The sequence below is a fragment of the Colletes latitarsis genome, chromosome 5, assembly GCF_051014445.1.
Source record: "Colletes latitarsis isolate SP2378_abdomen chromosome 5, iyColLati1, whole genome shotgun sequence".
Classification (NCBI taxonomy): Eukaryota; Metazoa; Arthropoda; class Insecta; order Hymenoptera; family Colletidae; genus Colletes; species Colletes latitarsis.
In genome coordinates this window covers 28,581,438-28,599,672 of record NC_135138.1, presented here as the reverse complement: position 1 = coordinate 28,599,672, position 18,235 = coordinate 28,581,438, and the positions used below count along the sequence as shown (strand labels likewise).

The 18,235-nt window shown below is 38.9% G+C and overlaps 1 protein-coding gene across 4 annotated transcripts in view; it reads left to right on the top strand.

Annotated features, from left to right (window-relative positions):
* Nucleotides 1–2,898: 2,898 nt before the first annotated feature.
* The window catches only part of LOC143341966 (uncharacterized), a 40,562-nt gene continuing 25,225 nt past the window's right edge, over nucleotides 2,899–18,235 (top strand). For 3 of the 4 annotated variants that reach the window (XR_013079706.1, XR_013079707.1, XR_013079708.1), the window contains exons 1-5: nucleotides 2,899–3,000; nucleotides 3,363–3,489; nucleotides 4,588–4,784; nucleotides 5,017–5,124; nucleotides 11,437–11,616. Coding sequence is in view for 1 of the 4 variants with exons in the window: in XM_076765414.1 (XP_076621529.1) it covers nucleotides 2,975–3,000; nucleotides 3,363–3,489; nucleotides 4,588–4,784; nucleotides 5,017–5,124; nucleotides 11,437–11,572 (594 nt within the window). In the remaining 3 variants the exon portion in view is untranslated. Of the gene's footprint in view, nucleotides 3,001–3,362; nucleotides 3,490–4,587; nucleotides 4,785–5,016; nucleotides 5,125–11,436; nucleotides 11,806–18,235 lie in introns of those variants that run through there. The other variant, XM_076765414.1, reaches the window with a different exon arrangement.

The window sequence follows — 18,235 nt, the reverse complement described above, 5'->3', positions numbered from 1 at the left end:
TTCCTCTAACCACGTTCATTCCTGACAGATCGACCGTACTTGCACGACGTATGACCCATTTTTGTCTTCTCGAAACAGGTTGGAGACGATTTTTCCTCCCGAGGACGAAGTGCCTATTTACCACAGACGCGTCAGTTACTTTTTACAAGGATAGAACGTCGTTGTCTCGTCTCTCCTCTTTCTTTTTACCCGTTCAAGTTCCACCGTTCAGCAACTGTTTCGCTATTTCTGACGTGTCAATGGAAGCATTTATGATATCCGTCTTTCCACTAAAACTACCGTGCTGCAACAAACCTCTTTTTTACGGACTGTCGCGGTTCCCTCAAAGTTGATACGTTTATCGGTAAAACATTTCGCGCGACGATCTTCTGATTCTAACGATGCACGATTCGAGCATCCTAAATAAATGAATTCTACAAATGCTCGACATTATGTTGGTTACTTTGTACAAAACTAGATCTGTTTACAAGTTAAAATCGGAAATCAGCAATTCTTCTAAATGTTTTCGGTAGAGAAATTCTTTTAGTTAATATTCTTTAAAGCAATTGTTAAATATTTATCTAAGTTTGATGGTTTCTTAGACGTTGAGTGTATTTTTCATTTGCAACTTTGAGGGCTGTTTTCGTCCCTTTGGACGATACAGAAATACGTGTCAAATGGTTTTGCGTGCGATAGATATTATACAACAAATATGGCGATTCGGTTAGATGTACGGGTGAATCCATCAATGAGGTTGGCCCAGCAAATCTGGCTTTGAACTAGATGCAGCGATTGATTGCTGAACAAAGAAATGCCAGCTTATCTAAACCGCGAGGATCAGCTTAAGCGCATCGTGATCTGGCGGTGTTGGTTAGAGACTTAGCTTGAGTTTAATGCCAATTAAATCTGGATCAGCCTTACTGATAAATCCATCAGCATATTTAGGCGAAATGCTACACTCGTGATCTATCAAACAGAAGGTTACGAAATAACGACCACCATCCCCAACATCTCCAAGCGTTAAATTCCTTTAATTTATCAAATTATTTTCATATATTTATTTCTATATTTTGATTTCAAGTTGTAGATATCATCTGTTCAGTCAATAATTATATATAGTGCTCAGTTATCCCTGGGAAAAATTTTAATGGGAGATTGTAGAGGCCAAAATAAGACGAAAATGAAGAATACCAATTTGTTGATCTAGGTTTCGTTAAAAAGTTATTAACGTTTAAAGTTCCGCCTGCAGATAGGCAACCTGCATACAGCTGCGTGCGATAGTGGTTCTCACTCCGCATGAGAAACTCTACTTAGTGACGTATCGACAGCCTCACAGCTTTCTGAGTGAGAACCACTATCACGCGTACGCAGCTGTTCGCAGATTGCCGTTCTACAGACGAAACTTTAAACGTTAATAACTGTTTAACGAAACCTAGAACAACAAATTGGTATTCTTCATTTTTTTCTTATTTTGGCCTCTAGAATCTCCCATTAAAATTTTTGGCATTATTATCAAATAATAATATTTGACTCCTTCTACGATTTATAACAATTTTAACAACGTTTGAATATTCTTCTCGTCAAGAGCAAAAATATCAATTTTCCTCTTTGCTAGGTTTTTAAGATTTTAACTATAGAAAATTAGTTGAAATATAATTTCTGCGAGCCTCGTTCTCAACTAGAACTTTATCCTGATCTTTTCAGAGGTATCAGAGGCTGTTGCACTCTGTCGTGCAACTGTCGCGTCGAGTTTCTTCGCGGGTCCGTTCGCGCGTTGCAGTTTATTATCGTGTTCCAGTCGCTGAGCGGATACGCGCCTGTTCGCTGAAAACAGCTCGTTGCCGCGACGTGTATTGATGTTAAACGAGAAAGGGAATTAAAAACGTGAATAATCCCGGCAAAGAGGGCTCATTTACGTATGCATGGTTTAACCGCGACCCAGCATTTCAACCGTGACCCTCCTCGCGCCCTCCCGCCAGTTTTTCCTACGCGAGGCAGCATAAAATCAGTGAAGTTTTTTAATCACCGCCACCGTCCTCCGTGATATCTGACGTGCAGGATTGTAATTGCGTTGCGTAACCATAGCCCCCGGAATCCGTGGCAACATTTTGGCCCGTGGCTACTTCCACCGCGGAGAAAATCGAGAACCAAGCATCCAAATTTTCTCGAAATCCAAGGAATCTTCATTGACGACGAAAAGTATTTTTAGCGAAACTAATGATCGCTAGGTGGGGACATTTTAAACAAATAACTGAAATAACGTGTTCATTTTTCAAGATAGAAAATGGTCCAAGCAGAAGTTGTTCGATTTTGTGGGCGATAGAGTACATTTTCTTTTTCTGTTTATTTTGAAATAAAAATCAATTCTTAAAGTTTGCAAAAAATTACAAATTAAGTTAGACAAAGTTTAAAGCTGTTTTCTTTGAAATTGTATTCTACAGCTCGAATAAAAATAATTTCAATATCGAGGGGAACAGTATCCAGAAATAGAAATATTCAGAAGTTCAATCGTGTACTCGTTACTTAATAGCTTTCCTAATGACAGCGAAGTTAGTTAAGAGTTTGCAAGTACCAGAGTTCTTTCGTTTGAAGAGTTTTATAGAAATTCAGAGTGGGAACTTATAAATTTACGAGTTTGCAAGTTTGAAGCGCTGATTACCAGCAGTTAGAATGGTATCCAAGTTGCCTCTTATCTCGTATTTAGTGCTTCTTATTTCGCCACACTAATGGTTACGTCAAACATAAGACCGCTTCAAGACCTCGCGTTTCCTATTAACGTTCCCCGATGTTTATTCTCCGTCTTTTTTACTCGAACTGGCCGATCGTCGAACGATTAACACCGAAACGTTCCTCTTGTTTCTGTTGCTTAACACGCTGGAGCCACAAACATCGAACGAAAAACCCGTTTGCGTACGAAAGACGAACATCGAAGTCCCAATACTTCAAACCAGTCTCTTCTCTTGAAGTTTACGGTCGTGGATCTCTGAGTTGGAGAATGTCGCGGCATCTGGAAGAACTTTTGTACGTTTCAAGATTAACACAGTTTAATTTTAGAAATTAGTGATCATCGTGTTGAACGTAAACAACTCGTTAACGAAGTGCCATGTAAAAGCTCGAGAAGAGAAATAAATTTCCGATAAATTCCGATAAATTCCCCTTTAAAAAGGAGCTTTAATTCCGTTCGATGGTCGTTAATTTTTAATATTAATGAATGTGTTTGTTGCAATTTGCACTTTTCTTCGATTTGATATTTACGTGTTTGATGTTACATTCGTGAGTTCTGTTTGCGTGCGCGAAGCTTTACGCGGTGTTTTATTGAATCTGTTTTACGAGGAACGTGTGTGGTTTACTGTTTCGGAGGAAAGTAAACTCTTTCTTTATAGGCTTTTGATGTTCAATCTGGCTCTGGTACTCTGCACGGGCCGTTCGAGATCTCCGAATTCGGAACTGGCTGAGGTCCTTCATCGACCCATCAGAGCCCTAACGTTTCCTGAGGAGAGTGGCCTGGGTGTAAGTGTGAACGCTAACTTCCTTCGTTTGTACGTAAGATCGCAAGTACCGATAACTTTGAATCGACTTGGTCAATCCCAGTTTTTCGTTTCAACTTCTTATCATTATATTAATTCTCTGCAGCGAAAGACTTTTTCAATATCGGTCGATTGGAGGCAATTTTCTGCAGATTCTGAAAATTAAATGTACTCTGTTTCCTACAGACATATATACTTATAATAACTTTATTATTTTATTTAATTAATGCAGTCTGCGTTACTGTAAATAAATTTTCATTTAAAACGATTTTTAAAGTTTAATATCTTATGGGACGAATTTTTTCATTAGGAAAGGAACACACTAATTTTATTAATATTACTAGTAACTTGTACCTACATTCATATAAAATGGAAATATTTCCATTATTTACTTTAATTTAAGAAATCAGTGACATACATGAACGAGTTCTCAGGTGACAAACTACGGTCAACGTTATAAAGGTACAACAGTTCGCTTAACAATTTTATTTTTACACTTTTTTAACCTTTCACCAAATGTTCTTTGTACGTTGGAAACTTTTGAAGCATTAATGAACATACGATGCATGGAATGCGTTTTTAATAAACAATATTGTAAATTTATATCTTTATAAACGTAAACATTTCGTTTCTAGATTGGTTCATACAAGGTGTTCGGCCACCCATGGGAGAAATTTAAATGGGGGATTCTAGAGGCCAAAATAAGATGGAAATCAAGAATATCAATTTGTTGATGGAGGCTTCGTTAAAAAGTTATTAACGTTTAAAGTTCCGCCCGCTCTGAATTTTTTTCTCAAAAATGCGCAGGATTTAGGGGATATGTCTATTCACCAAAAATGATTGTAATTGACCTCATTAATCGAAAATAATTTTTCCAGAACGATTTGAAATTTTTTAATTTCATTTTATAATAACTTTTCAACGAAGCCTCAATCAAAATAATCATATTTTGGCCTCTAGAATCTCCCATTACAATTTTTCCCAGGGGTGGCCGAACACCCTATATACGACAGTAAGAGTAATTATTTTTCAGCATTGTTATAATTTATATTTACGTTTAAAATAATTGATTTTATTCCAGTTGTTCCTCGCGTTGGCGGTACCGCTGGAAGATCCTTATAAATCCGTTTCCATAGCAAACTTTTTCGAGGCCACGTACGATCTACCCACAAACGCATCCGATGAGCATCTCTTATTCGAAACTGGACAGAGTAGGAGGAGGAGGAGAAGCCTCAACAGAGCTACAGTTTACGAAATGTTGGAGATCAAGTTCGACAGGTGTGTTTCGTCGATTATTATGTCGCGATCTTTCGTTTCGATGGACTTTCCATATCTTTTTTATCATTGGAATCGCGTTGCCTCGCGTTCGCGCGCAGAAGAAAAGGTTGGATAAACGAAACTGTTACACGTCGGGGCAGATATAGATACACAGCAGCTGACCTAGAAGTCATAGTGGGTCAGAGACGGTCTTATTTTATTTTTCACTTTGCTCCCCCGACTTTCTGCGCAGCTACGGATATCAGGGTCACGAGTGTCTGCTGAGGGCAATTTGCGAAACTTCGGAGCATTCCTTGAGACATAACGGGCTCATCGGTGACATTCTGCACGTGATCTTCACGTAAGTTTCTTCGTCGACTTTTGCATTACCTTAATCCTTATTCGACGATCACCCTATACCCTGGAAACCTGTGGTCCTCACACTGGCCCTTTTACGTCGATAATATCAACAATACATTGGAAAATTTGATCTTGAGACGAAGGTGTAAAATTTGAATGTAATGTTCAATCATTTAAGACAACGCGAAACATTTAAACAACTTCTTTTTTAAAAAAAAATAATAATACATATTTTCTTGAAATTGATCTTGGTTATTTTTTTTATAAATCACGGAGTAAATTTCGTTTTATTTTCACATGTAGAGTCACGTTCTAAATAATCTGTACATTTAGGAAAGATCAATACATAGTTTGATAAGTATGCACGTATATTAATAACACAAAATTATTGACTTCGTAACAGACTTTAAGAGGTGGAGCAACGAGTAGTAGGTAAAATAAAAGAATCGTCGAGAAAGGTTAGTTGATATTGATAAAAATTACCTAGAATTTTATAGTCTGGTCATCAATGTATAACTCGAGCATTCGAGAAAGATTCCTGAGGGCATTTTCAGAGCTTGGTGGGGACGAGGCGTGGCGAGAGAATAGAGTACTGTAGCCATCGGGTGTTAGCTGACACTGTTTAAAAGAAGTAACGAATAGGAACTTCAACATTTATCTCGAGCAGCGTGCTAGGATACTCAACAACTTTCAATTCATCCGAACAAAAACATTCTTTCATTCTACAAATTCTTTTATGAGTCCAAAACATTGATGTCAGACAATTCCAAACTACGTAACTTACAATTTCTCTCAGTAATTATTTCCATAACCACGCTAAAATTTACGAGTCCCGTTCAAATTCGTATCGTTTAACATCTCAGTGTGAGATGTTAAGATCAATCGAACGCACTTAAAATTAACTTAAAATTTGTCTCAGCAATTATTTCCATAACCACGCTAAAATTTACGAGTCCCGTTCAAATTCGTATCTTTTAACATCTTAGTGTGAGATCGCTTCAGTTTCCAAAGTGAGAGGTCTTCGACACTCGCGTTAATTAACGTTCTCGAGATCAATCGAACGCATTCCCCAGTCAACTTTGGTCGCCACGAGAGCGGCCCCAAAAAAGTATCCACAGTTCCCTTTGCGAATCAGCTTCGCTGGTGGTCTTTGCTCGAACATAGTCGGGTATTGTTCGCGCGGGGGCGTAACGCGCTAAAGGACTCTGCTGGAAAATTCGCCGGCGCGACCTCCTTTCGCGCGTCGAGGGAGAGAAAAGAAAAAAAAAGAAAGAAGAGCCAGGCCTTTTTTCGGCCGGTCCAAGGCGGCGCAAATTGGAGTAGATACACAGACCGTGTAGAAAAGCAAATTTGGTTTAGCTTTCTCGCTTCTCCGCCCGGCCTGTCGGTCCTCCTCCGTGCCTGTGTGCAGGCGCAGTTGGCTCCGGCGTGCCCACCAGTGTGTGTGTGTGCATGCTCGCGCGATCTCGTGGGTGGATAAACTCTCGAGCCAGGGACGTATGAATAAAAAAAGAGGGCCCGCGGGCGGCCCGTGACGGCGCATTGTCGTCCTCGCCGTCGACGAACGTCCTATATCCTCGTCGTCGGGGAATTTCCGAGCGGTTTTCCAGCTACGAGGCAGAAAATAGACCGACGAGAATGTGTATTAGGACTAGAAGCGTCGGGCTCGTTCTTTCTTAGGGTTTTGGGAGTTTCGTGGTTACACCGTGGACGGTTACACACGGTTGGTCTACCTGCATCAGGCTCTGGTATAAAGGGTGGACGGATTCAATGGGAATATGAATCAAGTTCTCTTGCGTCGAGCAGAGAAAATCATCTAAATGGGAGTATTTTAACATTTTTCACTCGTGGATTCGCTATTCATCGCGTAGTACATTTATGGAATTACGTTCTCTCGTTTCTATTTGTGGCCATTTACGATCCGTTGGGAGTTATCTAAGGAAAATTATAAATAATTTTTCCGGGGGAAAAAATAATTTTATGCATGTGAATAGATATGGAACGTAAAACGCCATGTGTGAATAAATGTGTGCCAGATTCGCGTTAGATATGAGTATGTATAATTTAATATAGAATACATATCGGAACATCGTATGAGATTGACACGTGATATTATACAGGGTGTTCGGCCAACCCTGGGAAAAATTTTAATGGTAGATTCTAGAGGCCAAAATAAGACGAAAATAAGGAATACTAATTTGTTGATGGAGCCTTCGTTTAAAAGTTATTAACGTTTAAAGATCTGCCCACACAGAATTTTTTTCTAGAAAGTGGGTAGGATTTCGGGGATATGTCTATTAACCAAAAATGATTGCAATTGATCCCTGCAACTAAAAATAATTTTTTTAGGACGATTTGAAAAAACTTTTTTTCGTCGAAAAATTTAGGCACCTACCCCCTGTCGATTTTTCTTAAAAATTCGTTTTTCATTTTTAGTAATTTTGTTTGACACCCTACAGAAAAGTTGTCTAATACTTTTTTATAGGTACCAATGAGCTCTACCTCAGAAAAAAGTTTCATTGAAATATATTTACGATTGTAGGAGTTATGGCTGTTTGAAAATTGGACCATTTTTATGGGGGTTTCCTCATTTTGCGGGGTCAAGGACCAACTTTTCGAATATTTTTGTAATTTCTACATATTCTACACTAAAATACGCGTAGTTTGCTTTTTTAAACATTAAAATCGTCCAATCCGTTCAAAAGTTATGACGTTTCAAAGATTCGCATGAAAATTCGGGCAAACATTTCTGGCCAGAAATTATATTTTGGGTAAGGAATTTTTTTCTTGAAAGTGCGTAGGAATTCGGGGGTATGTCTAATGACCAAAAACGATTGTAATTGACCCCCGCAACTGAAAATAATTTTTCCAGAACGATTTGAAAAAATTTTTTTTCGTCGAAAAATTCAGGGAAACATATCAATGTATGGTCAGACATTATAGTTTCGGTAAGGAATTTTCCTCTCGAAAGTGCGTCGGAATTCGGGAGTATGTCTATTCACCAAAAATGCTTGTAATTGACTCCTGTAACTAAATATAATTTTTTTAGAATGATTTGAAATTTTTTAATTTAATTTTTTAATAACTTTTTAACGAAGCCTCAATCAAGAAATTGATATTCTTGTTTTTCGTCTTATTTTGGCCTCTAGAATCGCTCATTAAAATTTTTCCCAGGGTTGGTCGAACACTCTGCATATGACGTGGAATTGTATATCGTCGAATAATATCGTATATGAATTTGTATTATCGTCCAAGTGTATAAGATCACACTTAATCATATGCAGCATCCCATGCATATATGGTTATATAGGGTGTCTCAGGACAAGCAATGCAACGGGCAGGTGGTGATTCTACGTGCAAAAAGAATTCGTAAACGTAGAATAAAATTGATTTTCGAGGTAATTAAATTCGAAAATTTGGCAGTCGTGCGTATTCAATACAATTTTCCGCGTCTGATCAATACTTACTACTTCTACTTGAATTAATAACCAAGTCTCCATCGCAAATTTTTGTAAAAATTGTCAATTCGCGTATGATAACAAGATTGAATCGTTTTCCAACGAACTGTACAACACGCTAGTAAAACGTTACCATCCATTTTTATGTAAATCTGCACATTAGTTGTACGTTCGTGTCGCGTGGAACGTCACGGGAAGGGGACCCGGGGTTAAATTATTCCGCGTTTTGGAAGGAACTTCTTTAAAGTTTTCGTGACGGAAGGGAACTTACGGGGGTTGATTCATGAAAGGAAAACTGCGCTTCGACCGACTGTACGGTGAAGAAAACGCGGGCAAAGAGAGAAACAGTGGGTTACGCGTCGCACGGCGGGAATAAAAATTGCAAATGAGCTTTTGTTTTGCCGTTGAAGTTGTTATCGCGCCGGGGAGAGCGCAGGATGCATTGTCCTCCTTGGGAATCCGTTCGTGCGCGAGGTCTCACGGGTAATTTGAGGGAATGGAACGGGTCGGAGAGGGTATGAAAAAATCATGGGGATAGCTTATTTTACTTCTCGCCGCGAACGACGCGTTATTAAATTCGTATGAGGTTTCCCCGTGAAGCTTAACAAGGACTGCGAATAAACGATACGTTGCAAAGATACTGATACCTTTGCCCGGAAATGGACGACTTCTCCGCGACCTCTCGAAACCCTCGAAGCGAATTTCTCTTATTCCGGTACCGAAAAGAAAATTTTATTTCTCGAGAAGCACGTATAACGTTTTCCAGCATTTTATTATTTATCGAGGTTTTATTTGGAGTCATTATTGTCACAGAGTTTTCTTTTTTTTAGACATTGTAAATATAAAACAAAACATTTGTACAAATTCAAGTAGGGAAAATTAAAAATATACAAGCGTTGTTAATTTTTAAAGAAATCCATAATTGAAACCTCGAAACCTAAACCCTTTTTAGTCGTAGTTTCTTCTCTCTAATAAGAAGAATAATTCGATATAATTAAAACACTTTATACACGAACGACTTTGCAAATAATTTAAATCGTAGAAAACAGTATATGGAAACCGTTTTGAAATTGTTTCGTCGAAGGACTCGAAGATCGTTAGAGTCATTGGATCGAAGCAATCGTAGGGGGGAACTCGAAAGAAACTGGAGAATACTCGTCTGTTCGCAGTTCATGTATTTTTGAGGAATGCGTTGCGCACTGATAACGGAATTGCATTGTTTTTCACCGACGTATCGTCGAGGCGTCGAAACGTAGCAGAAAGGTCGAAGGGATGCACGGTTCTCGGAGTCCTCTTGATACGAAATAAGGAAAGGCAAAAGTCGGTGCAAAAGTGCAACGAAAGCACGGTTCTTGTTTTTACGACCGCGCTAGATACGCGAGACATATCGTTATGTTTGCCAGCCCGTTGCGCGTAATGATCCCTCACTGAAACGGAGGGACTGTCACTGCGATGATATAAAAAAAAAAAAGAAACGAAGAGACCGGAAAATGTACGAAGAAATCCCGTTTATTTCCGTCCAATTTTGTCGCGAACTCGCTACGAATCCTCAATTATGCTCCCCCTAAACGGAACAGGCGCCATTGAATCCCGAGTGGTTTTAAACTCCGCCGACCGACCTCGAAATCTTTAAATTTAATTGTTGGATGAACCGCGCGCGATGCCAAACAGAAGAAGCAACGAACGAAATTTCGATTATTTTTTTTATCGATTCGGTGCTTAGTATCGAATAAGGGTAAACGATCACGGGAAAATCGTAAGATTGATCGAGAATAGGACTGAAAATGACAGAGAAACATTCGAGGCCCAAAGTGCGGTGACAACATGACTGATTCGATAATTGAGAATTGCAAATAGTAAATATCGTTGAATATTTCTTCTCCCGCTCTCAATTCCAACTAATTGTAAGTAACGCATATTAGTTTACAAACGAATCAGACAGCAGCAATCTGTAGGTTTATGGATAGTTTAAAAAAATGATTAAAAAGATAAATACTTTGATGCAAGGAAGAATACGATATTATCTGTGTCCTATGTGTTCCTTCCAATTTAGAAGTTTTATCTATTTTTTAAATATTATCAACTGTTCAAGAGAGGGTGACACGCAGATTAGATTTGTCTATTATTCTAATTTCTTCTGTTAAACTGACAAGTTAAATATGTTCCCATAAAAATGTTTTCATTTTGATCGCGTATGAAAAAAAGTTCCGAGTTTATTGGTAGCTTTCTCAAATTAGTTTCATTTACTTTTTAAATATTTTGAAAAAACATAATATGCATAAATTATCACTGTTCAAGAGGGGGTGAGATGCAGATTAAATTTGTCTATTATTCTAATTTCTTCTGCTAAATCGACAAGTTAAATATGTTCCCATAAAAATGTTTTCATTTTGATCGCGTATGAAAAAAAGTTTCGAGTTGATTGATAGCCTTCTCAAATATAAATACGAGTGCAAAGGGTTAAATTACTAGTGTTCCACACCATAAAAGCAAGTAAGAAAGTTTGATGGAACGAGCAACGATGATTGAGTTCTGGGAATTGTTATCCGAAAATATCTTGTCGATTCGGCCGAAAAAAGGAATGGCAAATAATAGTCCTTCCGTCGCGGGAGTGGTTCCTGTCGCGTCATGTGACACGCCACTCGTTCAGCTCCCTCGATGCCCGCAAACACTCGGGCGGCATTAAATTGGCCAGAAGAAAGCATCGTATGACGGCAATTTAATGGCCGTCCGTTAACGAGTTGGCCGACGTTGCGTCGTGCTCGTTACGCTAGCCGTATCACGGCAAGAAAAAGCTCCTTATTATCATCCGGGTGTACGATATGTATGTACGGTGCTGTGCACGTTGTTTTCAGACCGACGAGCTCGCGACACGAGGAACTGCCGCAGGACATTCTTCAGGCTGAAGTGGTCGGACGTAATGGAGGCTGCTCGAAGTACCAACCGCAATGCCCCGTGGGACTCTTCGACTTGATTGGAGTCCTCCGTTGAGCCCTGAAAATCCACTGCGGTTCAACCCGTTGCTTTTCGAGCGGGTAAACAGACTGGTTTTATTAGGGAGTGACTCATTTAAACGCGACTTCATCTTACCGAAAAATTTGTGGGACGTTCTTCACGGGCTTACCAAACAGTGCATTCGATTCTAGCATCAAACTCATTTAATACTAGTTTATTACACCGTCGTGTCAGAAGTAAACTTGTATTGGAAAATAATTTCTAGCGAAGTGGGCGAAAAGATTTGTTCGTTTCAGAGAAGAGCATAGGTTAGGAACAATTTTTGTCTCGAGTAATATTATTCCATTTTGATAGAGATATTCGGTAGTAATTCGTAGATACCAAAATATTTTAGCAAATTTATTTCAGTCGCGATTAAAGTTGGTGAGTTCGTGATCGACGCGACGTACACGGGACTGTGTGTACTTAAGATTGAAGTAATCGTCGGACGCAAAATTTTCGAAGAAAATGTGTGACCCGCGGCATAAAGTTCGCAAGGGATTTACGTCAAAAGTTCGTGAAACCAGCAGAATTTTACAACCGCTATGGATGTTAAGTCCGCGGGAATTTCAACACCTCTGTAAGTAAAGCCAGATACTTTACAGCGGTAACATAGTAACTTCCGCGAACTTTCATTAGGGATTCAAAAGCGGCAGAAGTACTTAAGTGTATGTGCGAACCCAAACCCCCACCATTCGTTTGGTCTTTGGAGTGCTGTGTCGGTGCTGATTTGTCATGGAGTCCGAAAAGTTTCTGAAAAATTTCATTCCTTCCTGTTGAATGTTTCATGAAAGAAGTCTGCCCAGTCTGACAGCAAAAATAATCGATTTTTCTTTGTTCTGGCAAAACCGGTGGCTTGACACGAAGATTTATAAAATATCGAGACTTTATATGGCTTGGCAAACCCTTTTTTATTTATTTCAATAGTTACCTTTGGATATAAATATATATTCTGAAAATTCTGATAAAATAGGGGAGTAGAAACAAGGGTGAATTGATAGGTTTTTTTGTGTCGAATTTTAATAATTTTTGTTCCAGTTTAATAGTCTGAAACAAAGTTTTCCAAACATTCACGACCCACTTTCGAAAATGGCAATCGTGGTTCATTCTCTTGTAATGCATAATTTAAAAGGAAACAGACGTTGAATAAAAAATATTGCTTTGTTGCTATTAAATTGACCTTAAACAGGCGACGTTCTATCAATTCTATGTATCTCGAGTTTTTATGTTTCATTTATTATGTTATTTTATTATAATATATATATTCCATTATCTTAGAACAGTCTAAGAACGCGTATTAAAAATAGTAAAACTTTAGACACGTGTAGTTCTGGAACTAATCATGTTTTCTGCATAACTGCGACGGCATTAGAAGCGGCAAAGCTTTCCCTTTAAAATGGCTTTTGGTTTTAGTCGATCGGACTTTCCGTTTTCGAGATATCGTAATTTATGTAAAAGAGTATTTTTCTTAATTCGACTGTCTCACTGTCCGGCTCGCGTATAATAGCTTATTCACGTGTATTAAAAATAGTTAAACTTTAGACGCGTGCAGTTTCGAAACTACTAGTGTTTTATTAATTATTAAGGCATTGTTAGCGGCGGCAAAGCTTCCTCTTTAAAATGGTTTTTTGTTTTTGTCGATCGGACTTTCCGTTTTCGAGATATCGTAATTTATGTAAAAAGGTATTTTTCTTAATTCGACTGTCTCACTGTCCGGCTCGCGTATAATAGCTTATTCACGCGTATTAAAAATAGTTAAACTTTAGACGCGTGCAGTTTCGAAACTACTAGTGTTTTATTAATTATTAAGGCATTGTTAGCGGCGGCAAAGCTTCCTCTTTAAAATGGTTTTTTGTTTTTGTCGATCGGACTTTCCGTTTTCGAGATATCGTAATTTATGTAAAAGGGTATTTTTCTTAATTTGACTATCTCTGTCTCCGTCTGACGCGTCGCGTCGTACCTCCTTGTCGCGCGTGAGTCGAGACAGTCACGTGACCAGGAAGTCGTAGTATTTCCAAGAATTTACTACGCACTGTCTACTATCTACGCGCGCGATATCAATGAACTCGCGCGAGCGCAACGAAATGTAAACAAATCTTCGGACGCTTATATCTTCGAAACTAGCCACCGCATCGACTTGAAACTAAAATCGCTATATCTCCGAAACTAATAAAGCTATCGACTCGCACAAACGCTCATTTTAAAGGGCATTTCATCCTCCACCTTATGATCATATCTCCTACTAAAATTTTTGCTGTCTTCCATGTTTATTTTGACATTTACTTTGACGTCAGATGTTTAAAGAAGTTTAAGAAATTCCTATTGATAATACGACTGATGTGCGATAAAACGGTATTATAAATTGTTTATTTAATTGAACATGGGTAAAACCACCACCTGGAAAGTTTGACGTGCCAAAGTGGCTAAAAATTTTCAATAAATCGTACTTCTTCCATGATTATCGATGGTTAACGAATACTGCTATGTTCTAACGTGGCAAAATTATTCAACTATTATTATTTACGTTATCTTCTATGTTTATTTTGAAATTTACTTTGACGCTATCTACCCAAAGAAGTTTAAGAAATTCCTATTGATCACCCGACTAATGCAAGTGAATTGTAAATTGTTTATTGAATTGAAAATGAATAAAATCACCACGTGGAAAGTTTGACGTGCCAAAGTAGCTAATAACTTTTTAATAAATCGTCGTTTCACGAATACTGCCAAGTTTTAACGAAAATATCTACAAAAATTATTCGTGACTAAATAAATACAAGCAACGTGGCTTCCTACAAACTGCACGCGTCGTTCGACTGCGAAACACACCAGACATCGTACGTCGCAAACGCGAAACGCCTCGCAAAAATTGCTTAAATTCTGTGCTCTAGAGCAAGATTCGGCTTCGATTTCTCGCGTTCCACGCCTTGGGAGATTCTAATCCGCGGCAGGTGTCGTCGACGCGTCGAAAGTTCCCCCGCGGAGTTTCGATTAATCAGCTCGTTGGCATGCAGCTACTCCGCGGCTATATTCAGGGGTTTGATCGGCTAATGAATTTCGAAATTGGCCTGTTAATCGATTTCCTTTACACCATAGCGTGCATTATACATAGCAATCAGGGAGGATAACACTCCGCGACGTGACACGAATCTACGAAAAGCCGAGTACTCGCCCCGAACCACCCACGCCGTTACCGCAAACCGCGAAACTTGTCGCTGTAGACCTTTCGCGGAACTATCAAAGATCTCGAAAAGGTCTCGAGAAACTCCCGCGCGGTTTTGAAGGACCCAAGGAAATTGAAACGTTTACGGGATCGGCCCCGGTGTTTGGGAACCATTGAAACGCGTTTGGCAACTTTCTTCGAGCTTTTCAACCGGCTACGCGCGACCCACGAATCCGCTACAACTTTCCAGCTGGATTGAAGCGATTAAAATTCACCTAAATCGTTACTCTCGCTCGTATTCGTACGTTATAATAAAAATGTACAGGTGATTCGCTGTAAATGAAAATAAATAAGTCCATTCTTTCATGCATTAATATATTTAACACTAGGTTTACGGTACGCGTCAATTTGACGCATTCAGATTCTAAACTTAACGTTGTAGGAGTCATAAATATTATTTGTTAGCAATCTATGTTGAATTGAATTGATGTAACGATATGGATGTATACTCTAATTAAAAGAAAGACTGCATTTCAATGCAACTGTCAACGTAGCGAATTATAATGAAAATATGCGCAACGAGTGTCCGTAAACCTAGCGTTAAGGAGGTACAATCGCGTGCAAAGGATTAAAGAATGAAATATATAATTAAATTAAATTCGTTGGTCGTCGTAAGACAGAATGTGGGACCTATTGTCTCGCATGCGTGGCGTCCTTCGTGTTCATCAGCCGGATGGGCAAGACATTACAAGCTTTCGGGGCTCCGACGTCCATTGAAGAGGGTAAAGTGACGAGTGACGGTGAAATTGGATTGAGTTTGCTGGCAGGACGGTCGGGTGTTAGGTGTCGACGCCGATAGTCTTCGCTAAAAGGCTTCGAAGCGACGCGTTGTACGTCTTCCCGTATGAAACGAAGGGTCGAAGACGGCTGAGAATCGAATTATCCTGACTGGGACTCAGATCGCCGTGAATCGACGATTATTGGGGGCGTCTCGTGAAGCTGAAGCCTCGGCAATCTATTAGAAGGGGAGAAAACTAGTACAGGAACAGTGATTCCCAACTTCCCCTATACGACACAACCGATTCGTGGATCAATATGAAAGCATAAAAACTTTTTTCAAAGAAACAGCACAGTTCAGATCGATTTAAAAATATTTAAAAGGAAACATTGGTATCTATCGAATGTAAAAAGAAACTCGAACCAATTTCTGAAGCCTTGTTTCGATGAAATTTATTTCAAATATTTTAAATATTTGCTGCACAATATGCACATTTCTGTTTATATTAATTCTATTTGATAATCGAGTGTACACAAGTGTCAGAACGTTTGCTTTAATAATTAATTTTATAAGCTTATTTCTGGTATGGTTATCAGCTTAAAAATTATTGAAAATATATTATTCATTTTCTGTTCAATTGTTTTATTTTTAGTCAATTTCGACGAACATTTTCGAATATATTATTTTATCTTATTGAGTTGCGATTAATTAAATTATTATAAAATGCATTCATTGACGTGTTACAAACAACATAAAATGCTATTACTGCGCGGATATGTCCCAGTAAAAGTTATTCAGTTAAATTCTGTAGTAATTTTTGTTTTTAAATCATTAATTTATTCAGTGGTAAAATATGTGACGTATATTTTAAAAGGGGTTTTATAATTCAACAAGTTTATTAAGATTCCTGTGGCGGTGGCTTAAGCGTACTGCAACGGATAGCGAGGATAAGAGCTGGGAAACCTTTTTGGTATTAAAAGGTCGCGCAATTCTTTCTTCTGTTAACAAAACCCGACGCGGTTACTGCGCTAAGCAGTTTTCGAAGCTCTGGAAAATATAGTAAAGTAAAATTTTAGAGCAGATTGTGACTGTGAACGAAATCTCGGTCTTTTATTACGATCCTCTTTCAAAATGAGAGTCTATGGAACGACGTCGACTTGGCAAGGTTCCTCGAAGGGAAGCAAAGTCGGTCAATTCATAAGGGAAATAATGGGTACAATTTTTTTGGATTACGATGTCATACTCTTGATTGGTCTTAAGAGAAGCACGGCGAAAAAGGGGGGAACAGAATCTAAGAAAACTCGCTAAATGATCTCGACTTCTCCGCGATAAATACATCATTTCATACAGATTTATCGAGCTAAATTATTCTTTCTGCAATTCAGATTTAGCTTCGAAATTGAAATTCAATCTTTGGAACAGAATGTTTGAAGACGATGAAGAGATTGGTTATGTTAGATCATTTTCAAAATAAAGGTAAACAATATTTTGCTATCGTTATATCATCTTCATGTTCTGACAAATGTAAAATTATGTTCATTTCACGAATAAAAGTTTCGTATGGATACATTTTTTTTAAAAAGAGCCGTTGCAAATGAATTTTCGGTTAAACACTTGTCAAATTCATCGACAAAGTGTCGACGCAGGGGGCATCGATTTCCCCTTTGATGTATCCGCGAGCCTGGCTTGCCAAAGGAAAAGCTCAGGAGTGTCTCGAGAAGTTCTCAGGGAACCTTTTTATTTCGATCGACCTTTGGCTTGGAGCTTTTCACTAACCTAGGCAGATTCACCTTTGAAACGCGCACGTACGTTCCTATCCCTCGCCCTGTTCCTGTAAACTGTAGTCCTCCATTACTGAGCATCCACTGCAGCATTTTGGGCGATCTTGTTACGTCTTATATCGACAAGTTATCGTGCAATTTCTTCCAACAATAGCAATTCTTTTAAAAATGATTATACAGCGAAATGTCACAACTATCGACACAGATTTTGCAGAAATGCGAAAGTGTAAAATTTCTATTAAGATTAGTGTGTTACTAGCCTATTCTTATTTCTTTAAATTTTAAATATTGTTATGTTTACCGAGTGTGTGGATTCACAGAGATTTGCAGTCGGTTGTTTGTTATCAAGAAAAGAGTTCGATCGCTTCGATAAATCCCGTGATCTTTACTACGTGCATTGTTCCGCAAAACGTCGCGTAAATCATTACGATATTGTCCGTTTTTCGACCCAAGACACGAATCCTCCACCTTCGCGATCGAACAGAGCGGACACAGAATACCGAAACGAAGAGTCGCGAGAATATTTCACGATGTCGTGGTCATAATTACCAATAACTAAAATTTTTAACCCTGAAGGTTGAAGGTTTCGAAATCTACGGTCCCGAAGAAAGTTTTCGAAGCGATTCCCGTATTACTGGCTCGTTTGAATATTCGCGAGCAAGCTCGTTCGATGTCTCGACGTCGATGGTGCGTCCTCGTCGCGTCGAGTTCGATAGCGATTCTTGGCGATCGATGTCGACGGAAGTTCGTTAACCGGCGATTGCAATATTTATACGGGCGAATTGAATCCACCGACAGCCGGCATTAATTACTTTCCGCGAATTTCCTGGAATAATCCTAGCCCGTAATAGCTTCCATTGATTCGCTCCCGACGACTATGCAGCGGTGAAATTTGCATAGACGTCGGGGGAGGATTCGCGTGCAAGTTCCGGAAGCCT